A 24,985-nucleotide genomic window follows, 5' to 3' on the forward strand; every position below is an offset into this window, starting at 1 on the left:
CATTTTAAAAACGAGGAAAGTATGGCTCAGAGAGGTTAAATCCTTGCCTAACATCACACAGCACACACATGGTCATGGTATTTGAACCCAGGCTGTCTACCTCCTGTGGAAGAAAGGCTGGCAATAGCTAGGACCAGGATCTAAGATGAGGTGTCGGGGATGAGGCGGATGCCAGAAGGAGAACATCCCAGGCAGAGGGGAAGAGCGCATCTGGAAAATGTGGGGAGTAGTGGAGATGGGCAGGGCCAGGCCTCACAGAGCTTGGTGGCCGTGAGGTGAAGTCTGGACTTGATTGGGAAAGCACTAGGGAGCCACAGCAGGCTTTCCACAGGATGCATGGCCAGACTGGCTGAAAGGAAGGGGAGGAAAGCCTGAGTCTCTGATGGGGGAAGGATGGGTCTCTGTGGAACACTAAAAGCTACCTTCTGCAGGGTTGCTGCTAAGGAGAAACCCTGCCCCACCTGGCTTCCTAGGCCGAGGTCCGTTTGTTTGGGTTTGTTCCCAACATCCTGGCCTTCACAGGATGTGCTGATCAGGCCACTTCCCATTGCAATGTCCCAGTGCTTCCCCTGAGTCCCCCCAGCCCTCTGGGCCCCGATCCCCAGACTGATAGTGGGATGCCAGCCCCCGGCCAGCGGGAAGGGTCAGCTCCATGGCGTTTGACCTTCTTCCAGCGGAGATTAAAGCGATTCCTAATTAATAGCCGTAGGGTAGATAGTTACACTGGCACAACTTGCAAGTAATTCAAAGCTTGTCCTCGGGAGGCCAGTCTACAAATTATGCTTAATTAGCTGAGGGTCTCCCTGGGACGCACCCGCTCAGGGACCTCCGAAGTTCAGATTGGGGTAGGATGTCCCGGGATGCTGAGAGACACAGCCTGATAAAAAGTCTGCCTTGCCTTTCCCAAAACAACAGCTGTGTTCTCACCTCCGCCAGCAGCTCCCAGAAGCGTTGCCAGCGTTGGGGTCCCGGCTCAGCCACTTCCTGGCCATGCCCTTGACATTTCCCAGACTTCAGTGCCTCCTCTCTAAAATGGACCAATATCGCGGGCCCACAGCCCCTTGAGGACTTGCCTACATGCATGGGTCAAAGGGGGGAAAAAAAAGGGTTTTGGAGTTTGTTGGATTGTGGAACCGGGATGGAGGGGTTGCGGGTTCTCCGTGGCACTCGGGAGAAGCTCCTGAGCAGATGCTCACGACGGTGACGATGGTTCTAGGATTCCTTTGCCCCTCTCGTACCGACTGCTTTCGCTCTCTGCACGTGTAGTGTGGGTGTGCAGGCACCTTTCAGCCAGCTGTTGACAGCTGTCTGGGGTGTGCCGTACCAAGCTGCAGCGCACAGCGGCCCTGCTGCCCAGGGTGGGGGTGGGAGGCTCGCGTCCTGGCATTCGCCCCCTCTGGGCATTGCCATTGAGCGCCCTCTGCGTCCTCACCCTGGCGGGCGTCCTGGCTCTGCGACCTGGGCGGTCACGCAGGGCCCCGCTTGTTCATGCCCTGCTGTAGCCATCCTGAAATTCTCAGGAATTTTGGAACCAGGGGCCTGAATCTTCATTTTGCACGGGGCCTTGGAAATGACGTGGCCGGTCCAGTCACAGCCGTGCCACACAGGTGGTCAGCTTTTTCCCTCCCGAGGTCCCCGTCAAGGGGCCTTGTCACCAGTTCCATGGGGGAGGCAAAATATTTCATTCATTCGTTCACACACTCACGGACACCTGATTACCAAGCCAGGTGCCGGGGGAGCCCCTCCTGCTAGGGGTGTGGGTGTGGGTGTGTGGGGGGTGTCGGGGGGGGAGTAGACAAACAAGCAAACAAATAAATATAAAAATTTCAGACAATGACAAAATGCTGTAAAGACAATAAAACAGGGTGACTGAGGGAGAGAGATTTAAATATTAACTTCGGTGAAAGGGACGCTGGTATTGGCTCTGGTGTTAAGCTCTGGTGCCTGCTGCATTCCCGGGGGTGCTTTTTAAAGACTTGGGGTCATTTCCAGGTTCCCCCACCTCCCACCAGGACCTGAGTTGGTGGGGTCCAAGTAGAGGAGGCAGTGTGTGGGGTCCGTGGGCCCAGGGGACGTTGACCTATATGTCTCCACAGCCGGGGCTTTTCCCAGGGAACCCAGAAGGCCAAGTTTGGGAGGCAAGGGGGTGAGTAGAGGGCCTGCCTTCGTTTTTCGAGCGTCTTGTGTTTTCACTGCCCCGCCCCGCACCAGAGGCTTCTGACCCTCCAGCCCCGTGAGGGTTTTTCTTTAACTTGTGACCTTCCCCACACCAGCATCTGGAGGCCACTTTCGATTCGCCCTACTTCCCCAGGGGCAGATGGTGCAGCCCAGAGACGCCAAGTGACTCATCCAAAAGTCACACAGCAAATCAACTCCAGAGCAGAGTGCTGGCCTGCTGGCCCCAGCCCGGCTGCCTTCCATTCCCAAGGGCAGTTCAGACGCCAGGGCTGCCAAGGGTATGCGGTCCAGGACCGCTCTGGGAGATCCCTGGAATAAAGGGTGACCCCCTGCACCGTGGAGGGGAGTGGCTGGCGGGGGAGCTTGGCATCTGCTTCTACCTGGCCCACGGGGCCTCCAGCATCGGCTTCGCTGGAGAGACGTGAACTTCCCAGAAAGCTGAGCACAAAGGCAGCCACTTCCCCAATCTGGTGGGGCAGAGGGCCCCAAACTGACCCCCGGAAGCCCAGCCCCGGGTTTGGGAGCCCCCTAGGGAGGCACAGGACGGATCTCTGCTGGAGAGGCTGACCCCAGATGGGTGGAAGCTGCGGCCCCCAGGGATGCTCCAGAGGAGGGAGGCTGTGCTCCAGCTGGGCTGGTGCCCGCCAGGGGGGCGGCGGAGGAGGGCGTCGGGCCGGTTCACGCTGCGGCCAGCAGACTGGCTGCGTGTTGCAATGTCTGGTGGCGTTTGCAGCATCCTGTCCGTGTGTGGGGCTGGGGTAACCTCAGGCCGGCGGAGGAGCGTGTGTGGCTCGCAGGCTGCGCGGCCCGGAGGCTGCTGGCACCTTGCATCTCGTTTACAGCTCTGGGTTCAGCCGCAGGTCAGCGGAGCCCGTGACATCACCGCGTTTGTTTACTGCTCTGCTGGAGGGAGGAAGCGAGGGCGGTCCCTGCCAGGGAGGGGGACCTCGCACCCCCACCCCACCCCACCCCCGCCCCCAACCCGCCCAGCCATCCCTGCCTGACCCCCCCACCTGGCCCCCCTCCTCAACCCCCGCCCCTCCCATCTGTGCCACCACCCCAACCCTAATAACCAGACGCCCCTCCTTACCCTGCTCCCGCCCTCCCCATCTGCGTCTGGCCTGGCCTCCTCCCCACCTCTCTGCCCCCTCCCCAGGCCCTCCCCCACACCCCCTGCACCCCTACTAGGCGCCCTGCCCCACTCCTCCCGTCTACCTACCCTTTCGGTCCCTTGGGATTCCAGCCCAATCCCCACCCAGGCCTGCAGCCCGGCCGGGCCCCCGCCTCTCTCGGGACCCCTGCGGGCCCCCACCCTGCGCCAGCCCGGGGCCCACTTTCGGAAAGACTTCCTGGAGCCTCCTGCCAGACCCGCTGAGGTTTCGCCCGCGGCTCCTCCTGCCACCCCCTCACCCATCATGTGAGCGCCGGCTCTGCTCCCCGCCGAGCGCAGCGGAGCAGGCCGCGGGCTCATGACTGTCAGGGCAGGGCTGCGATGGCCGGCCACTTTGTTATTGGAAACTGGTGTGTTTACCAGCGGCGCTAGGTGGGTAGCTGGCCTGCTTGGCGGGCATCCAGGCACCTCTGCCTGGGGAGGCTGCCCTGGCCACCTGGAACCGTTTCCTCACTCGGGGCCACCCTCTCCCCCTCCCTCTGCTGAAGCCGAGTGTTCTGGAAGCTGGAGGGACTTGGGGATCCAAGGCAGGATCTTTCTCTTTCTGGGAACCTGGGACTGGCCAGAGTCCTCCTTCCCTAGACAGTGAGGCTCAGAGGCTCCCTTCGCTTCTTCCATGTCTTCAGGCCACACCCTTTGGGGTCCTTTTTGTCTGGCAGCCCCACCCCACAGCCATGCTGAGTCTCTCCTTTACCATCACCTCCACTCGAGTGCCCCAGCCCCAGCCCCCTCCATCTACCACATCTGCCACCTGCCACACAGCAGCTCCTAACTGGCCCCCTCCACGGCCCTGGCTCCCACCCCTGCTCCACACCTCCACCTCAGCAGCCAGACTTGTTCCAAAGTGCAGGTCAGACGCTGTTATTTCTCTGTTCACAACCCTCTGAAGGGCTTCCCGTTACTGGGAGTAGAATTCAATGCCCCACCCCCCATGGCGACAGCCCCCAACCTCCTGTCTTCTGTTGGGCTCAGCTGCTTTGCTTCCTTTCTGTCCCCCAACACCAAACTCATTCCCACCCCAGGGCCTTTGCACTGGCTGTTTCCTGGGCCTGGAATGTCTGCATCGCTGCCTCCTTCACTTCCCTCAAGTCTCTGCCCTAATGTTACTTTTATCAGAGGCTTTGCCTGTCCCTGCCCCCATCTGAGTACTGCTCCCACCCCCTACCCAGCTTCCTGTTTCTTCCTCGCACTTTTCGCCACCTTTCTATGTTATAAAGTCAATTGTTCCTGTGCTTATTGTCACCCATCTTCCCACATACTCACAAGAAAGCAAACTCCAGGCGGGTGGGATGGATTTATTTTCTCCAACAGTGGCTTGAAGGAGGGAGGGAGTGAGTGAGTGAGCGAACGAGGCATGATGGGGACTAGTGGAGGAGCTCAGCTTTGGGGTCCAGGTTCAAGTGTTGCTTTGAAACTTCTAGTAGGGCAGCCTGCGTGAGTTACAGCCTGCCTGAGCCTTACCCGTGGGCTGGACTTAGGGTCCCATTTCTCAGGATGGTACTACTGAGGATGTGTACTGTGGCCTGTAAATGCTGGCTCTCCTCTCCCCTGTTGGGCGCCCCTACCTGAAGCTCACCTGGCTTCTCCCACTGGGGGTTCAGATGCAGGAACTGGGGCAGAGGTCATGGGGCTTCAGCCAAGAACTCCGACCTGAGTTTCTCCACCCCCGTATTTTTGTATTTTGCCAAGTGCAGTCTGAAGGAGGCCGAGCCCTAGGGCCAGTCTCGTGGGCAGTTAATGTTTGTGGAGAGAAACATCAGCCCCTGGCTGGAAGTGAGAAGTTGTTCTGCTCTCCCTAGAGCCAGCCTTTGAGACAGTTTCCCTGGAGGGTCTTCCCAGTGGTCCCAGAACCAGAAAGAGTCTCAAGAATCACACCCAGGGACGAGGTGGAGACTTAGCCACGTGATGACACTTGGTTTGTGAGCACCTGCTCTTGGGAGGTGGCCGTGGCGTTAGGTCCTGAGGGGGGTGCCCGCCGTCCTTGGGGGCATGAGATGCCCGTCGCAGAGGGAGGCGTATGCCTCGGCTACTGGAGGAGCCGAACAAGGCAGGGGCGTGCCCACGCGAGTGCACAGCCGCTCTATTCATAACTGCCCGCCTCGCCACCCAGTTGCCCTTCAGTAGGGGAACGGCTAAATAAACTGGAACGCCCAGACAATGGGAAAGTCTTCACTCGGTGCTCTGAAGAAGGGCGCTGTCTAGCCGTGAAAAGGCACGGAGGAAACGTAAATGCTTTTTACTGAGCGAAAGAAGCCGGCCTGGAAAGGCTACAAGCCACGCGAGTCTAACCCTATGGCCTTCTGGAAAAGGCCACATTACGGGGACAGTGAAAGGGCCGGGGCTGCGGCGGGTTGCGGGGAGGGATGAGCAGGCGGAACACGGGGCTGCAAGGCGGGGAACCTGCTCCGTGGGCCCCGCAGCGTGGATGCTTGGCATTGGCATCTGTGCACACCCGCAGGTCGTGCAACCCCAGGGGTGGCCAGGGTGAGGTGTGGGCTTGGGTGACGACATCGGCGCAGGCCCGTCAGTTGTACCCTCTGGTGCTCATGTGGACAGTGGGGGATGCTGTGCATGTGTGGGGACCCACCGGGGCTATGTGGGAAATCTCTGTACCGTCTACTCAGTTTTGCTGTGGACTTAGAACTTTTCTAAGAGAATAAAGTCTACTAATAAGGCAATGTTTTTGAAAGGCAAGGACAGGGTTGGGAAGCGAGTGTCTGTGGGGGTGGGAGGCATTTTACAGGAAGAGCGCTCAAGTAAAGACACTTGAGCAGACCTCTGAGGAAAGGGCACAGGGAGAGGGCTGCCTGGAGGGAGAGGACCGAGCGGAGCTGGTGCAAAGGCCCTGAGAGGAGTGGCCCTGGGGGAGCGGGTATGCGAGCCAGGAGGGGACATCCCTGGGAGGGGATGAACGATGAACTGAAGGCAGATGGTGGGAGGCCTGCGGTCCTGGTCAACACTGTGGATTCCGCTCTGGGTAAAATGGGGTGCCGTTGGGAGTTGTGAGCACGGCCACAATTACGTTCTAGAACGATCTCTGGCCGCTGTGTTGAGAATAGGCTGAGGCAGGGTCAGGGGCTGTGGGGCAAGGGGGACCCGTCGGGCCTTTGCTGCGATCCAGGGGAGGGGTGATGGGGCTGGGCCCAGAGCTCAGCCGCGGAGGAGGCGGGAAGTGGTCAGCTTCGGATTCCAGAGGTCGGGCTGGCGGGGCAGGTTGTCGGATGGGAGGGAACAGTTCATGGGGGACAGTAGAAGTCTCTGGGGGGGAAAGAGCTGGGCACCTGCTGTCCTTGCCAGTCCTCCGCAGTCAGCCTGTGAGGACCCGGGATCCTTACAACAGGGTGAGGGTCGTCGCTGTCACCCATTCAGCAAACACTTGGTCAGCAGGACCATGCCCTACCCCAGAGCAGGGCAGCCGGTCCTTCGGTCCCCGGGAGGTGCACGCCTTGCCCTGTAGGTGGAGTACGGTGGCCGAGGGCACAGGTTGGGCTAAAGGTATTCCTGTGGCACCCGAGGGGCGGGTTCTAGGCTGGATGTTGCCGGGAAGAAGTCTCTGTCCAGTCCAGGCTGTGGTCAGGGCCCCGTGGGAGGAGGACACCGCTGGCTGGTCTAAGTCCAGGACCTTCGTTACAGTCCTGTCTGCAGCCAGCGGTCTCCAGGACGTTGGCGGCAGGCTCCTCGGGGACCAAGCCAGGGCATGTCTGCCACTCCGGCTACATGGGAGAGTCCCGCCTTCCGCGTGGGCAGCTGGGCTGTGCAGGGACAGGAAGGGGAGGCCACGCCGAAGCCCGACAGAGGGGCCCAGTCGTGTTTGTCATCCCTGACTCCCTGGGGCAGCGGGCCAGCGGTGGGACCCGAGCAGTGAACCTGCGGCTGCACCGGGGGCAGGGCGGACAGAGGCAGGTAGAGTTTGGCAACGGGCCTCCCAGGAGGGAAGGTGGAAGGATTAGGAAGTCCGGAGATGTCTCGGGGGGGACCGGCCACTGTGGGCGATTCTGGAAGGCTGTCTTCGGAAGAAGGGCTGGTGGGCTTGTGGGTGCGCGTGCAGGTGACAGGCCGCACTCCCGTAGGCGAGACGTAGGACAAAACAGGGACTTCTGTCCCGGAGAGGAGAGTGCTGTGGGTGAAGAGGGGTGGCATTCAAACGTCGTTATTTTTTAGCAACAGATTCTTTGTAGAAATGACATTTCTGGAAGCCTAGTAGAAGTACCACTGCTCCACCCTGGCCGGTGTGGCTCGGTTGGGGGTCCTCTCGTGCGCCCGTGAGCCGCAGGGTTGCTGGTTAGATTCCCTGTCAGGGCACATGCCCAGGTCTCGGCCTCGATCCCTGGCAGGGGGCGGGCAGGAGGCAGCTGATAGATGTTCCGCTCTCACAGCAGTGTTTCTCTCTCCCTCTCCATTCCACTTTCTCTAAAAATCAATAAAAAAAAAATTTTTAAAGGGGATGAGCCCAGCGGGGCGTGGCTCAGTGGTTGAGCATCGACCTAGGATCCAGGCGATCAGGGTTCGATTCCCGGTCAGGGCACATGCCCGGGTTGCAGGCTGTAGCCAATCAGTGACTCTCTCATCATTGATGTTTCCATCTCTCTCTCTCCCTCCCCCTTCCTCTCTCTGAAATCAATAAAGATATATTTTTTAAAAAAAAAGTAAATATAAAAAAATAAATAAATAAATAAAAAATAAATAAATAAAAAGGGGATGAGCCAAGACCCTCTCTACCAAGCCCCTCAGCCCTCAGCAGCCCCTAGGGGTCCTCACTGGAACCCCCCCGCCCCCACGAGCTCAGCGTGAAAACCTCTCCCACTGAGAAACCCTCTCAGTGGGTGACCTGTAGCCAGCTCCGAGGCCGGACACGGACAGTTCTGACCCTGATCTCCACCTTCCCGGCCTCAGTCATGGGGAAGGATGGGCACAGAGAGGTCTCTAAGAGTCTGTGATTCTGCCCCCAGTCAAAACTGAGTCTAGAAGCAGATGCCCGGGTGGGGTGGTCTAAGCGTCTGTCACCCTGATGACCTCAGTTTTGTGGGGGATCCTCTGTGAGCATGGAGGGGGTCTATTTCTGTTCCTGGGTTGTTAATAATAACAATAATAATAATTATAGCAGCTAACATTTATCATGTCCTTTGTTTTCCTCTTCCCAGCCATCCTTCAAAGGGGGTGCTCTGATAACATTAGTTTATAGGGCAGCTGAGTGGGTTTTCCAAGCTCCTGTGAGTCCTAAGTGGCAGGTCACCGAATGAGCCCAGGCAGCCGGCTCCTGGGCCCGTGTTCCGGCCACTCTGCTCGAGACTGGGGCCTCGCTTTGGAAATGGACAGGGATGGGAAAGAGAGGAGAGCTCAGCATTTAGCTTACACTGCACGTGTCCCTGCGAAGAGCATGTGTGTCCACGTTTCTAGAGTCACCTGCCCACACACACACCTCCACTCGCCCCCTTCTCGCTGGCGCCCGGTTCTAACTCTCGGCCTTGACACACTCACTTTCACTGCTCGTTTTCATCTGGCCACAAGAATCAACTTTTATTAACATCCTCCTGCTGGAGGTGCTGGGTGGACAAGGGCTGTGCACCCTCCCCATTGTGACCTTCCCACCCCCACCCACCCTGCCGCGGTCTGGGGGGTGTGTCTCTGGTGGGTATTTTCTTTCCTTCTGAGAAGCCAACTCAGCACCGCTCCGGTCCAAAACATGGGGCCCATGGGATGCGAGCTGGCCTGCCAAAGACCTGCTCAGGGACTTGGATCTTTCCAGAGCTGCCAATTATAAACAGATGCTCCTCCTGGGAGCCGCCCAGAGACCACCCGGCGCATGTCACTGGTGGAACTGTGCTCTGCAGCTAACTCCAGCAATGAGCATCGAGTCCAGGCATCTATGTGAGCCCCCCTGGGCGAGGAAGGCAAGGCTGGGTGGAGAAGGGCCTGCAGATTTTTCTAGAATCTTCCTACGGCCAGTGCCACGTGACTACTAACTGGGCTCTACTCTGTGCCTGACCTGTGATGGGTGCCGAGGTTACGGGATGAGTAGGACTCCCTGGAGCACCTCGTGGAAACAGGCCCAGCACCCTGGCATCTGTGCTTAGCAGAGGTACGAACCAGGGTTAGGGTTCATGGTCCGGAGCGTGAATTCTGAGTTACACTGCTCTGCTAATTCTGAGCGGTATCCCCTTGGGCAAGCCATTGTATCTATTTGAGCCTCACCCATAAAATGGAGAGAGTACCCATACCCACATGGGATTGTGAGGATGAAAGAAGAAAACACATGGATGTACTCAGCACAGTTCCTGACCCACAGCAAGTACTCCATAGATGTTAGCCATGGTGTCGTGTTGTAGGGAGGATAGAAGGAGCAGCCAGAGAAGCTTCAGAACTGAAGGGGCATTCAGGCAGGGTTCTGCAGGGTGGATAGGAGTCTGCAAGCATACTTGGCATTTGAAGCAGAGACAAACAGTCTGTGCTGGGCACCCAGTAAGGTCATGGGGAACCCATAGTGGGTGAGATTTAGTCCCTGCCTTCTAAGAGACAGGGTGTAGAATGAAAATGAGGGTGACGGCACACATAGGGCCAAGGGCACTGTGTAAGGAGTGAGTGTAGCCCGGAGCCCAGCATGCTCCCTCACTCATTCACTCAGCAATGGGCGAGAGATGCAAACAGACAATGGATGCGAGCCCTGGACAGGGACTGCCAAGGACTGGGGAGCAGCAAAGGTTGGACTTGCACCGCGGAGTTACCCGTAATGAAAACATGTATTTGGGGACTGATCTGCAGGGAGAGCCTAGGAAGCAAACGACAGGCGGCCCTGATCCCACCCCGAGCCAGGCCCTGTTCCTGTGCAGCCTGGTGACCTCCATGAACCTGCTGAGTTGTTAGAATTGAGAGCATCCCATATGGGTAACACCGCGCCTTTTCCCTGATGTTAAATCTCTGAGCTCTTTCCCATGTAACAAACACTCATGTTCTAATGGCTGCAGAGGAGGGTACATTGGGAGGCTGAGCTGCGATTTTCCCAGCTCTTCTTCCCCATGGGAAATAGTAATGAGAGCACTTACTGAGCTCAGTGGGCGTCAGCTTCTGAGCTTAATCCCCACAGACCTTAATCCCCAAGAGACCTAAAACAGGAAATGGCTCTCCTACTGGGAGAGGGAACAATGGTGAAACATCTGTTTCAATCCCAGCTCTGTCACTCAGTTGCTGTGTGACCTCAGACAAGTTGCCTAGCCTCTCTGAGCTGCAGTTTCCTTTTTATACAAAGACGTAATATAACAACCCCCCCGCCCGCCCCCGATTTAAGCCAAGTTCCCTGCTTATTCTTTTTTTTTTTTTTCTTTTTAAATATATCTTTATTGATTTCAGAGAGAGGAACGGAGAGGGAGAGAGAGAGATAGAAACATCAATGATGAGAGTCATTGGTTGAGCCCACAACCCGGGCATGTGCCCTGACCGGGAATCAAACCCTGATCGCCTGGATCCTAGGTTGACCCTCAACCGCTGAGCCACGCCCGGCCGGGCTCCCCGCTTATTCTTTATCCAGCTCCTGGTAATTTATCCTCGACGGTTCTCTCCTTCCTTTGGGTCTCCCTCCACCAGAACGTGGGCTTCCGGAGACAGGGGGCTCCCGGGGACAGGGACCATGTCTCTTGTTCTCTGCTGGCTCCCCAGCACCAGGCCCGGTGCCCGGCCCAGAGCTGGTCCTCCCAGTGGTCCTGGCGAGCAGACAGAAAGTCATCATGAAAGGAGAGCGAGACAGAGCTCGAGAAGGACGGGGTGGGAGTGAGCGCCGGTGTGAGGACACGGGACAGTTGGGTCAGAAGTCTCACAGCTCAGAACACCCACTGTGCCTCGAGGTTCAGGGGTGCTTGTGTGGAAGACAAAGACTCTGGGTTTGAATCCTGCCTCCGCCACCCACTGAGTGTGGCTTAGGGCCTTTATATCCTATAGAAAGTGGGCAATGACGGCCTTCGACTTCGGGGCTGTGCAGGGTCCCAGCTGCCCTCACCTCTGGGCGGGTGGCTCCAGGGGGGAAGGGCAAGAACCAGGCCTTTGCTAGGAGGCTCTGGCCGTGGCCAGTGTGGGCCCATCACCCCCAGGAGGCCACAGGTCTTTGTCCTCTTACCTCCTCCTTGCCAGTCACAGGCGCAGGACAGAAGCTAACTGCTTGCCCCAGAGGGGAGGGGAGGCCAGGAGGTGTTGAGCTACCCTGAGCCCTTATTTTATAAACCCAGCTTAAGAGTAAATCCTGGGCCACTGACCCTCCCCAGCTGCTCCCTGTTGTGGGAGTTAATTAAGAGGAGGCCGTATTGGGTTCCAAGGGCTCATAAATCTGCCCCCTCCCCAGCCTGCCTCCCCCACAATCCTCTGAGACCCCCGCCTCCTGCCCCCTGGTCCTTGCCCGCATCTGGCACTGAGTGGGCCTCCTCTCCTGCCAGCTGTCCAGGGTCAACACCAGGTTGACTCTGGGCAGGGGCCACCTGGTGGGCCTGCTGAGCTGTACCAGCCAGTTTCCTGATCCATGATTCTGGGTCCCCAGAGGGGCCTGGGCAGAGGACTGGAGGAAGAAGAGAGGCCAGGAAGAGACGGTGGCTACAGCTGCCCAAGCCATTTTCTCCACTCACCTCTCTCCCTCACCTACCCCCAGTGGACCAGCCACTGACCATGCCATCGCCATGGAGATGCACCTGGGGCCTAAGACGGGGACATGCCCAGTATGGCTCTCGGGGACTGAGCATCCACCAAGGGCCTGAGGAAATGCAGAGAGGTGTGAAAGGCTGCACACACACACACACACACTCACGGATACAGAGAGACACAGAGACACGGAGACACATACAGACACACACACCTAGGGACACATGGTGAGGCACATACATACCCCTCTGAACCTTGTTTTCATCTGAGATGAACCCCGTGCCCCGCTTCAAGGGTCCAGCCTGTGACCTGGCTCCTGACCTCGAAGCTCAGCCCCAGGTGGTTTTGCGGCTCTGGGAAAATCCCGGGTCCTGCTGGCTCCGGGTCTAAGTAGACTCTGTGTGGAGGGTTCTGAGACCCTAAAGGACTCAGTCAAGAAAGATGGGACAGTCTCAGCCTCACAGAAGCCGTTTAACCACATCCCACCCCATCCCATCCCACCTGGAATCCTGAACATTCATTCATTCACTCAACAAACAACACGGGCTGTACTGGGCATGAGGAAGCGAAAACAAACAATCCAGAACCAAGGGCCTTGGGGCTCCCAGCCCAGTAGGGTTGGGGTGGGGGGGCAGAAAGCAAAGCTGTCACAGAGCCTGGGGAGAAGTGGGGCTCTGAGCACAGGCAGGAGGAGGCCAGTCCCCCAGCCACCAGGGGGTCCTCCACAGAACCTCGAAGGGAAATGGCCAAGCCTCAGGCCTGCCCCCCTGGAGGCATCCCCACCCATGGAAGGCTTGGGGCACAGCCTTCACTGCACCTCCCTTACCCCAGCCCTGTGCGCATCTCCAGCTTTTCTCTCTAGTCATGTGGACACGGCTGGCATCCCAGGGCCCCTGACTGCCAGTTCCCTGGACAGACCACACTGGGCATTAGACCCTCCCCTTCTTGCCATACCTGAGAACTGGGGGTCCAGGAAGAGTTCATCTGGCCCAGCAGCCTCTGGGTGCTCGGTGCCCTTTTTGCTGGAACCCCATGCACACTGCTTTGTGCTGAGAACAAATAGGGTTCCCAGAATGAAGGGCACTGGGCTGCTGCCCCAGACCCTCTGAGGTGACCACTGTGCTTCCAGGCATCTGGACCCCTGCACCTTCCAACAAGTCCCCCACTTTAAGCTTCCCCTCTCTGTCAACTTGTCCAGAAATCCTCAGAGTCCCCAGAGGCACCTCTCCCTGCATCACCACACCCTAGGGCACCATGCAAGCCCCAGGGTCCTGTTTCCCATATGAGCTGGAGGTGCGATGAGGTTAGGCAGGGACCAGAGCAGGAGAATGGAGGCCAAGGATTACCTTCAGCTCACTCGGACATACTCAGAAGATGGATGGATGGATGGATGGATGGATGGATGGATGGATGGATGGATGGCGGGGTGCGTAGAAGGATGGATGGATGATGGATGATGGATGGTGGATGGATGGATGGATGGACAGATGGGGTGACAAGGAAGGATGGAAGGAGACTTGGGTGACGTGACTATGAGGCGAGGGCGAGTCTGGTGGAGTGGAGCATGCCGACACCCAACTGCCTTCCTAGAACAGAAGTTTGTGTCTGATCTCCAGGAAGGGACTCTCCCCAGCCTCTCCTGGAGGAGCACATGCTACGGTTGCTTTTAGTTCAACAGACAAAAAAGTGTCCCTTGGAGCCTGTCTAATTGCAGTCCGTTTGTCCTTGATGGACTTTTGGGTTGAGGAGAGCCACCGCTGGAGTCCTCCCTCACAATCCCGTCCTGTGTGCCAAGACCTCAGTTAAGCCCTGGCCGGGTTACTCAGTTGGTTAGAGTGTCGTCCTGATACTCCAGGGTCCCGGGGCCGATCCCGTCAGGGCATATACAGGAGTCAACCAATGAAGGCATAAGTAAGTGGAACAGGAGATCTCTCTCCCTTCCTCTCTCTCTCCTTTCGTTTCTCTCTGTAAAATCAATAAATGAAAAAAAGAAGACTTTATTTAAAGTCTTTAATTAAAGTGGTTGGACAAGGTTGGGTTTTCAAACTGGGCTTTCCCAAAGATGTTTTAGCGGTTGAGAAAACACTTTTATTTTCTTTTAAAAACTATTTCAAAAGTTTTAAAAACCCTAATAAAAAAATCAAGCCCAGCCGGGCGTGGCTCCACGGTTGAACGTCAGCCTAGGATCCAGGCGATCGGGGTTCAATTCCCTGTCAGGGCACATGCCTGGGTTGCGGGCTCGATCCCCAGTCGGGGGCGTGCAGGAGGCAGCCGATCCATGACTCTCTCATCATTGATGTTTCTATCTCTCTCCCTCTTTTTGAAATCAATAAAGATATATATATTTTTAAAAAAATCAAATTCATTGGAGACCAACAGCCCCTTTGTGTGTCCCCCAGCGACACCTATTCCAGACCCTTTTTGCTCAAGTGGAAGTTCTGAGATTTCAAGGTAAACAGCTGATAAACTGTCCCTACCGGCAGCTGCTTATCGGTGTGACTTTTCTTTATCCTGTGTCGCAAAGCATCGTACAGAAATCCACTGGGCTCTGGTCCGACGTGACTGGCGCTCCGTCTGTAGCCCCCACTTGAAAGTACCCGCCTTCCCGACACGCCCCCCCCCCCTCCAGTTGCGTTTAGAGTAAGAAACTGCGGGCTCGGGCGTGCACTGGAGTCCTTGTGCTGGCTTCACCCATTGGGGTTTGCACGTTGGGCTTTATCTTTAAAGGGCGCGTTTCGTCGATAATTTTAAAATGCAAGGGAAGAAACAAAAATAGAAACGGTTAAACTAATCCCCAAGGAGCCTTCCTTTCTCCGACTGTCCCCAGCCCCGGCCTTTCCTCCGTCTGTGCTGATGAAGCTGCGTCTTAGGGCTCAGTCCCCCTGCCCGCGACCCTTTCACCACAGGGGCCTCTCGGACCCGAGCACAGGTTGTGGGAGGTGTGTCCTCGCTCAGGTCAAGGCTGAGAAACAGCCAGGCCCCTCTGCTGAGCCTTTGTGGCCGGCCGTTCGTAAATTCGTCCAACCCCTTTACAAATCCATTTTCTGGTCCTCCCGGGGTCACCTCCTGGCATGATGAGTCCCGGTGGGGGTGGGGAGGCCGTTTCCTTCTCAGCGGGAGCCTGGCTGCCTCTGTTCCTGGCCCTCCTTCCGAGTGTGACCAAGTGTGACCACAGCCAGGTGACGGCTCGGCTTGGCCCAGGCGCCTCGTGGCCGGAACCTCCCGGTGCGATCTCGCTGCTGGCTCATGAACCTGGCTCCAGACCTACCTGCTGGGAAGGCCAGTTTGTTCCCAGCTGAGGACATTCTAGAACATTCTGCAGAGAGAGCGCTGCTATTGCTTCTAACTGTGTAGGGTGACTGGAACTGGGCTGGCAGGAGGGGACCGGCTGGGAGGAATGTCTGGGGCTTGAAAATAACACGTCAACGGGTCGAGGTCAGAAATGGGCTCAGAACCTACCCGCGCGCTTCAGAGCCGGCTGGATCCTTTAAAAAGGTCATCGCGTTAGTTTACTTCCTGTGCTCTCCTCGGAGGGACTCAGGGAGGCCGGTCCTCGGGCAGATGGCGTTACATACTGAATTTCTGGTGGCGGTCACTGAGTCTCGACGGCTTGCTTAGTGACTCCCTGTTCTGTCTGTTATCTTCGCTTTACAGATTGTCCTCTGGGGCCGGACTGAGAAATGCCTGAAGGAGACGACCGAGGAGATTCGGCAGATGGGCACCGAGTGCCACTACTTCATCTGCGACGTGGGCAACCGGGAGGAGGTGTACCAGACGGCCAAAGCTGTCCGGGAGAAGGTAATAAATAGCCTGGGAGGGTTGTCCTCAGCTCAGCGGGACGCAGAGAGCGCTCGCCAAGGAGAACGTTCCCCTGTGGCCTGGGACGCAGCATTGCGACGGCAGGATGGCTGCTTCCAGGGCATCTCCGGGGACTCCCACGAAGCTGGCCCCATGTGTGTGCATGGATGCGCATGCATGTGTGTGTTGCAGGGGAAGGGGCTAGGGGTATGGGTTGATCATATGACAGGAGTAGTCCTCTCTTGTCCCCTTTGGAATTTAGACCTTGTGAGTTTCTGTCCTGGACCTTGGGGGACAAATGTCCTGCTGCCCTCTGGGAAAATCCTCTGCTGACTCCAGCCATCTCTTTCCCCTGAGTGTACCAGTGAGCTCCAAGAGAGCCAAAACCACCCCATTTAGTATCTGGCACATGGCAAATGTTAATTTTTAAGTAACAATAACCTCACTTATGGTAAATGGGCTCTATGCTGGGTATATTATGCGGCACAAATTATTCCTAATCCTCAGGAAAACTCTGGTCATGAGCTCCATCTCACAAGTCAAGGCCGGTGCTCAGAATGGCCATGTGGCTGCCCAGGGTCACACGCCCGGGGAGGGATGGGGCCAGGCCCCTGGGCTGCCCTAGCGGAACCTGCGGCCCCTCTCACCGCAGGTGGGGGACATCACCATCCTTGTGAACAACGCAGCCGTGGTCCACGGGAAGAGCCTCATGGACAGCGATGACGACGCCCTCCTCAAGTCCCAGCACGTCAACACCCTGGGCCAGTTCTGGGTAAGGACCGCTCTGCGCCAGCCCCAGCCCCGGGCGTCACAGTGACATGTTCCTTCCCTCCAGGGAGCCTGGGGGCCTTAACAGAGGCAGGAGAGGCCCACCAGGGCTTGGGCTCAGGCCGGGGGGATGGCCAAGGACAAGGTGGCCGGACATGAGGCACGGTCAGCCCCAGGAGGCGCCTGGACGCCCGGATATGTGCATGCAGGGCAGGCAGCCCTCGGCCCTCCCGCCCCGGACGGCTCCGCCATCGGGGCGGGGCGGGTGTGCGGGGTGGCCTGTTCCTCCTGGGAGGGGGCGGAGGGACTGGGAGGTACGGCTGCTCCACTGACCCCGCCCGCCCCGCTCAGACCACCAAGGCCTTCCTGCCGCGCATGCTGGAGCTGCAGAACGGCCACATCGTGTGCCTCAACTCGGTGCTGGCGCTGTCGGCCATCCCCGGGGCCATCGACTACTGCACCTCCAAAGCCTCGGCCTTCGCCTTCATGGAGAGCCTGACGCTGGGGCTGCTGGACTGTCCGGGCGTCAGCGCCACCACCGTGCTCCCCTTCCACACCAGCACCGAGATGTTCCAGGGCATGAGGGTCAGGTCAGTGAGCGGGCCCCCCCCCAGCCGGGTCCCGCCAGCAGGCTTTGAGGTCTGGTACCTGAGTCTCCATCTGCAGGACAGGGGGACACGGGGGGGGGGGGTTCAGGGCCCTGCTTCTCAGGCCGGGGCGCTGTTACAGGGCGCCGATGCAAGCAGTGGAGGGCCACCCACTTAAAAAGAGAACGGAGTGCAGGTCCCCGAGCCGCGAGGATGGCTCACAGGAGTATTATGTTGAGCAAAAGAAGCCGGAGACAAGAGTGCATTCTGTGCGATTCTACCTGGAAGAAGTTCTAGAGCAGGCAGAACGGGGCCGTGGTGACAGAAGTCAGAACGGGGGCCACGCCTGGGGGCCTGGGGGTGTGATAGAGCCTGCCGGGGAGCACAGGGGAACTTTCTAGGCTTTTAGAGATGTTTTCTCTTCTTGATCTGGGCGGTGGTTACATAGGTAAAAATTAATCACACTGTACACTTCAGGTCGGTGCCTTTTATTGTATGCAAATTATAGGCGTTGGTGGAGTGGGCGCCGGGAGGGAGCCACTCAGCGCCCCTTCGAGGTGATGACTGAGTGTGGGTTTGGGGATCACACCTCTGCTGCTGTCCGGCTGTGAGAACCTGAGCCAGTCTCATTGCCTCCGAGCTTTACTTCGTTCCCCTGTAAAACTGTGGGAACAGTATTTCCTTCGTAGGATTATTGGGAGAATTAAAAGCAACAGAGCAGAGCCTGGGGCACACTCAATGTTCAGTAACGAACCATGGCTCTTACCGTTTTTACCAACAATAAGCATCTTGCTAAATGCCTCTGCTATGAATCCTCCCGGCCGGCCCCACCTTCAGTGTCACAGAAGTGTGCATTCCCACCCGACTTGCGTGCAGATGACCTCAGATGCTGAATGCAGATGGGGCTGGATTAGTGACTGTTAATGTTCTGCGTTGGATTTTTCCCCCAAGAGGTCTTGGTTTGGTTTCTTTTCACCTGGGCCTACAGGAAGCGCACAGTAAGTGCCTATTGGGTGGAAATGCAGCAGGGGCAGTCACAGTTTTCATTGGCACCCTGGGCACAGAAGTGGGCAGGGCATTTGCAGACCTTGCCTTCTGTCTAGTTTGCAGTCCACCAGTTTCCTCTCCTTTCCCCCAGGAAGGAAATTCAAGGTTTTGGGCAGGTCATTTTCCACAGTCATTCCATGTGTGGGCCCAAACTGCTTGGGGCCAAATCCCAGCTCTGTGTCACCTTGGGCAAGTCACTGCTCTTCTCTGTGCCTCAGTTTCCTCACCTATGAGAAGGGGTTGATAAGAGTCCCCCTACTTCATGGGTTGGATGCTCCTGTGTGTGAATCGCTGGCTGTAAGCTCTAGGTGAAGGTTAGTTACCTGTTGGGCAGGTCAGCCGGCGGACTTGGGAGAAGAGTCGTAGAGGGTGCTTGGTGTTGACTAGCGCCTTGTCAAATCCCATTTCCCGAAAAAATAAAAAAAGGAAATCATTGGCTTCCTCCCCAGCCAGGCTTAGCAGCTCCCCAGGGTGGAGGGTGGCAGACAGATGTTTAGGACAAAACCGATGGGTTTCCTGGCTGCGGTGGCATATAGGTGGGTGCTGTTATTTGTTAACTGCTATTGATTGATCTGTGTTCCAGACACACCAGACGCTTTTTGTTTTTAAGAGAGGGAGAGGTTGCTTTTATTGCTTTTTTATTATTTTTTAAAATATGTCTTTATTGATTTCAGAGAGAGGAAAGGAGAGGGGGACAGAGAGATAGAAACGTCAGTGATGAGAGAGAGTCATCGATCAGCTGCCTCCTGCACGCTCCCTACCAGAGAGCTCGGCTTGCATCCCCATTTCACAGATGAGGGAACTGAGGCTCAGAGACGCTAAGTGACTTGCCCAAGGCCACACAGATGACGTTGCCGAGCATGCTTCTCCCAGAGTTGTGCTCCCTCCTTGGGAGTTAATAGCTCTGCTGGTTCCCTGTGTACTCATCCCACCCGTGGAGAGAAAGGAGACAGTTTCTCCAGCAGATGTGAACGGGGCATCTCTCAGGTCCTCCTGCGGGAGTCCTGCCAGGAAGGGCCTCCGGGACCCTGGAGCTGGGTCTGTATCATGTCCTCCCTTCCCCCAGTAGCAGCACTGGCCCGGGGAAGGACTGGAAAGGCAGACTGTCCGCTGTGTCTGTAGGGCTCCAACCCCAGTGAGCTGCCTCAACACGCTCACCTCTGCAGGACCCTGGCAGCTGGCCTTCCAGACAGCAGGGTGTGGGATCTTAGCAGCACATGGTGACAGCGAGGAAGCCCAGGGCGGGGATGAGATCCGGGGCTCTCCGGCGGAGGCCAACCGAGTCAGCGTGGGGGGCCCAGGAGTTGCCCTTTGCTTTGGGTGACATCAGACCCAGGTGACTCATCAGTCTTAATCCTTCTGGTGCCAGAGCAGCTCACAAGCCTTTGTGGGATTGAGGTCGGAGCCAGCGGCATCAGCTCTGCGCCTACAGGCCCGAGGGGCGAGACGGGCAGTGAGTGAGGGCGGGGCAGAGCCTGGGGCGCTGTGCAGGCCAGGCTGGGATCCCTCATCCCCTCACCCACTGCCCAGAGCCTCAGTTTCCTTCTCTGTGAGTCGGAGTGACTGATTCCGGGTGAGCACCTGGCACAGGCCTGGCATCCAGGGAGCATCGTCAGTATATGGGTCTCAGGTCAGATGCCTGAGAATAGGCACAGAAGCCCCTGATGTTTGCTGATTTAATCATTTATTTGTCCCACGGAACAGCCCCACGGAAAGTATCTGTATATGTTTCGATGAATCAATAAATCGATGCATGAGGGAACCTGCTGCCTCCAGACAGGATAAGTGTTCATTTGTTCAGCAAGCATTTCTTGAGCACCTGTTATGTGCCGGACACAGCACATGGGGGATACAACACGGAGCAAGACCCAGCAGACCTCTGCCCTTTTGGGGCGCATGGTCTGATGGGGGAGACAGGCCATTCACAAGGAAACAAACATGCAAGGCCACTGGAGACGTGTTGAGATGACTCCCTGAGGAAGACAGAGCCAGGCTGATGGGACGGCTGGTTAAAGACCCTGAGACGGGCAAGAACTTAAGTGACAGGGACCAAAGGATCGGCCAGGACTGTTGGAGCAGAGAAGGGAAGGGAGGGGGCCAGGCGGCAGGCAGCCCCCCACCCCTCACGAGGCATGAGCAGGGCTCTAGAGAGCACGGGGAGCCCGGGAGGGTTGGGGCCCTGGTGGCTGGGCTGCAAGTCGCTGCTTCTCAAAGGGAGACTCAGTGGGCGGGTGAGGGAGTGAGGATCTGGCACATTTGGGGGTGGCAGAGATTCCGAACACGTCTCAAGTCTCCCGATGGCAGGTCTTCTCAAGGAGACGCTGCAGGGATGGCCCAGCCCCGTAGGCCACAGGGTTGGAGCAGCAGCACCTGCTTCTTCGGGAGAAACCCACTGTGTCTCTTCGCACGCAGGTTCCCCAATCTCTTCCCCCCGCTGAAGCCCGAGACGGTGGCCCGGAGGACAGTGGAGGCCGTGCAGCTGAACCGGGCCCTGCTCCTGCTCCCCTGGACCATGCACGCCCTGGTTATCTTGAAAAGGTACAGATGGGGCCGGGGCAAGCTCCAGGCCGGGCTCCTGCCCACCACTGACCCAGGCGGGGGTGGGCCCCAGGCAGGAGAAAGCACACATGCGATCGCCCAGTCCCGTCTGCTGTGGGCGCAGAGACGAGGGGAGGTGGCTCGTGTGCCAGGGGCATCCTGTCCTTAATTTGGGCAGCAGCTCTCAAACTTGCTGGTCTCGGGACCCCTTTACAATCTTGAAAGTTATTGAGGCCCCCAAAGAGCTTTCGTTTACCTGTATCTATTGCCGCTTACTGTATTAGAAATGGAAACTGAGGAAAAGGGCTACCAGATTCATACATTTGCTTATATTTACGGCATTTATTCACTTAGAAATAACAATAAAAAAACCTCATTCCATGTTACCGTAAACGATTTCTTATGAAAAGTGAGTAAACTTTCAAACAAGAAAAATGGATATAGTGAGAAGATGGCGCTGTTTCGCGTTTTCGCAAAGCTCTTTATTGTCTCACATAATTGGAGACAACTGGACCCTTCTCTCTGCTTCTGATTTTAATCCGTTGCGATGTCACGTGTCACGTAGCCTCCGGAAAACCCAGCTGTACGTTCGTGGGAGGAGGAGTGAAGAGGCAAATCACATCTGAGTAGTAGTATAAAGCAGTTGGAGCTTGCAGACCCCCGAGGAGACCTCAAGTACCCCCAAGGGGTCCCGGGCCACACGTTGAGGACCACTGTTCTGAGACTAATCGTTGGCCCCGGCTTTCAGGGAGTTTAATCTAATGGGAAGACAGAGCTTTCGATGCCAAGGGCTGGGGATTCACAGAGATGTCCCAGAGCTGGTCAGGTGGGTTCGCCAGGGCAGGCAGACCACCTGGGGAGGTGGGCTGAGTAGAGGAGACGGCCTCCTCCAGAATTTGGCCAGCATTACATTCCCTAGAACTTTCCAGACTTTGGGCAGCAAACCCTTCCACCGGAGTCCCATACTGAAGGGCCAGTCCATCCCACCTGAGCAGTGTTCATGGGCCATGGGCTCCTGGCTCCCCCGGCTACCCCGCCACCTCCAGCCCCCTGGCCCTGCTGGCCGCACCCCTCTGACCTGGAGGCCTTTTCAGAAAGTGAAGCCCCCAAGCCTCTACTAGATACCAACTCCCAGGAAGCCAGGTTCCCTCTGGCTGTGTGTCCCGTGGGCTCCCACTGCAGGCACAGAAACCTCGTAATGGAGGGGATGTGTCCATCAGTCCTTTCTCCTCAAACTCAAAGCCCTTTCAGAGACACAGGGCAGGGGACGGGCTGGGGACACCTGAGGGCATTGGGGCCATGCCGCAGTCTCCCTCAGTCGATGCTGACTCTTGCTCTGAGATGCTCCTGGGCTTGCTCCATGAGCAGGGACTCAGGTCTTTATCAAAGCCAGGCTGCCACCTTCCCCACAGGGAGCTTGTTAGGAGTCTTTCAGAAATTCTAGAGAAAAGCTTGTTTGTCTAGAATGTCTCAGTGCCCTCACCCTAAGCCCCCAGCCTACCTTTTCACTTCTATCCCGGGCTACTTTCCCACAGGAAGCAGAGGCCACCCTCCTCCCCACTCCCTGGACTACACCCCCTCTTCACTTTCCGCAAGAGAAATCTTTACGGGCTCAGCTCCATTGCCACCACCTCCGGGAAGCCTTCCAGATTGCTCTTACTGGAAGGGGGCCTTTCCCATCTTGCACCAAAGTGGGCCAGGCCCTTCAATTTGATTCAACAAATGGACTGAGGCCCTCTCATGCCAGCCCTGTGCTAGGGACCAGAATCAGAGGTGAAATGTCGCCACAAGGTCCCCCATGGGCTTGACAGCGAGGACAGTACCAGGACTTGTTGGGGAAGCGCTGGACTATGGGGAGCCCAGGAGAGTCTGGGCGTGAGTGTGAGGAGTTTCCCTGGAGGAGGGTCACCCAGTACACAAGCCCTCATCCCCACACAGTAATTATTTGTGGAATAAGTGGCATTTGGAGTTCACTGCTCTCTGAGATAACTATGGGCCCTAAAATGCAAAGAATGTGGCCCTGAAAGTTTATTTCTACCGCCCACCCTTTGCCTTGTAAACAGCCATTTATCCACTTATTTGAAAGTCTTTCCTCCATGGACGGGTGGGCGGGGGTGGCTTGGGGGCTTGTGAGAGGGGTGGGGAGAGTTTGTAGGCATCTCTGTACTACACCATCTTGTGTGGCCACTAGTGACCCAGTTGCTGGTCCCCCACCCACTGACCATCTTTTTTCTTGTCTCTGGCCACCCCAGCATCCTCCCACAGGCTGCCCTTGAGGAGATCCACAGATTCTCAGGAACCTATACCTGCATGAACACTTTCAAAGGGCGGACATAACGGCAGGATGTGGACACGCTTGAAAGCCTGCAGGGGCCACGGCAGCTGGGCACACGCCCATGTGCCTGCCCCTTGGCACACTTCTGCTGGGTGAGCAGGACTGCTCCTCTCCCGGGGAAGAATCCAGCTGCCCCCTCCCCCCGGGCCAGCCCCAGGACCTTTGCACAGGACTGATGGGTGTAACTCTGACCCCCATGGGGAGGCAAGAAACCAGCCAGCGGCCACCTTGACACTTTTGTACATTTCTAATTCCGTAGAGTTTATTGTTAAATTGCTTCTCAAGTCTAACCAGCCTCAGCAGTGCACAAAGACTATTTTGGGAGGGTCTGTGCCCAGATGTTCCTCCTTTGCCTCCAAAATCCACTCATCCTCAGCTTCTGCAAACTGGTTGAACGGCAGGAATGAAAAATAAAGAGCGATGGCTTTTGCGAGTTCCTTTATTGACATCCTTGGCCCCTGGTCCTTGGTGGGCAGTAGGGAGGGGACCAGTCCCAACCACAAAAACCCCATCCTTTGAGAGAGAGCTGGTCTGTGTGGGGTCCCCAGCTGGCAGGAATGAAATGAGTGTGCAGGGGGCAGAGCAGAGCCCAGGCCTGGGTACACATGGTCCTCACCGACTCTGCCAGGCCCCTCCCAGCAGCCATGGGTTAGGGGGCACTTTGCCTCCCCACCTGCTTCCCTGAGTAGCCTTGAACTGGGCTGCAGACAGCGGCCCTCTGCCCTGCCACAGCCCCACCAGCCACGAAGCCACCAGCTCGGGAGAGCAGAACCAGTTTCTGTGGAGCACCAGTGTCTACCTGGCATGTCCTGGGTGCTAGGAGGGCAATGTTGCTGAAAAGCCACAACTGTGAAGACCACCAGCACCAAAGGCCAGTGCTAGGGGGGTGCTCTGGGCCCTGCGCCAGACTGGATTGCAGGGGATAGAAGTGAACTAACAAAGGGGGGAGGTCTGGAGCGGCAGAGGGATTGACACGGCCCAGTCGGTGGGAAAAATTACAGCCCAGGGGATGGCCCCTGATTCCTCTGGCGTGTGTATGCCTCTCCTGCAGCAGCTTAATAAACCTGACCTTGGGCGCAGGGGACAGGTGGCGATGGAATCTCACCTAAGCAGCCTCCGTCTACACAGCTCTTGTAAGGATAGAGGGGTCCAGGGAGGGGGCAGGCAGTGAGGAGAAGGCCACCGGCCACAAATTCGAGGAGGAACTTCCTGAGGGGCGCATAAAGCCTGCCCGTGTGCACCACTCGCATTAGAAGATCGGTCTCGCAGCCTGGATGGCGGTCAGGCTGGCCTGTGGGCAGAAGTGCCAGGCCCTGACTACACCCACTGTCTACTGAGTGCCTGCTGAGACCGCCACGTCCCGAGGCGAAGCATTTCACTGATGATTGCCCGCTGCCCCCAGCAGCAGCCGAAGACGGAAAGCAGCTCTCGGGACCCTTGTAAGGACCTCCAGCAGCCACGTGTGTCATCAGCCAGGATGTGACCCCGGGTCTCACGCCACCTGCCCTTGGAGGGTGGCTACAGCTCTGCTCTGCGTCATCTCCACTCAGGGGCCCCAGGCGACAGAGGTGCCTCCGTGGGCATGGACAATGCCCTCTCGTGGCAGCAGCAGACGCCCCTGCACACTGGCTCTGACAGTTTCTGACCAGCAGCAACGCAAGTCACTTCTGCTCCCATTTCAGTGGCCGGAGCAGGTCACGTGGACAAGCCTGCCACGGCGGCAGCTGGCATCCAGTCCCCATGGAGTGGCAGAGGTTCTCACTAAACTGCAATCTGCCCCACGGCGGGAGATGGCCGTGAGAACACAAGGCGAAATTGAGCTGTAGTCAGAGGATGGAGGAGGCAGATGACACTGCGCTGGGACCACGGTGTGGCCTCTCGGTGGCCACACAAGGTGCTGAGCCGAGGGCTGAAGAGGCTCTGACCTTGGTGTGTGGGGGGGGAGTA

At 57.3% G+C, this 24,985-nt stretch overlaps 1 protein-coding gene across 5 annotated transcripts in view; it reads left to right on the plus strand.

Moving 5' to 3' along the window:
- Positions 1 to 23,486, plus strand: part of DHRS3 (dehydrogenase/reductase 3) — a 38,608-nt gene extending 15,122 nt beyond the window's left edge. For 4 of the 5 annotated variants that reach the window (XM_081145116.1, XM_081145118.1, XM_081145115.1 and 1 more), the window contains exons 2-6: positions 15,620 to 15,763; positions 16,416 to 16,535; positions 16,883 to 17,121; positions 20,578 to 20,703; positions 22,956 to 23,486. In XM_081145116.1, the coding sequence (XP_081001242.1) occupies positions 15,620 to 15,763; positions 16,416 to 16,535; positions 16,883 to 17,121; positions 20,578 to 20,703; positions 22,956 to 23,040 (714 nt within the window). In that variant the 3' untranslated portion in view covers positions 23,041 to 23,486. The remainder of the gene's footprint in view (positions 1 to 15,619; positions 15,764 to 16,415; positions 16,536 to 16,882; positions 17,122 to 20,577; positions 20,704 to 22,955) is intronic. The other variant, XM_081145119.1, reaches the window with a different exon arrangement.
- The last annotated feature ends 1,499 nt before the right edge of the window (positions 23,487 to 24,985 follow it).

Source organism: Miniopterus schreibersii (genome assembly GCF_964146895.1).
Source record: "Miniopterus schreibersii genome assembly, chromosome: 8".
NCBI lineage: Eukaryota > Metazoa > Chordata > Mammalia > Chiroptera > Miniopteridae > Miniopterus > Miniopterus schreibersii.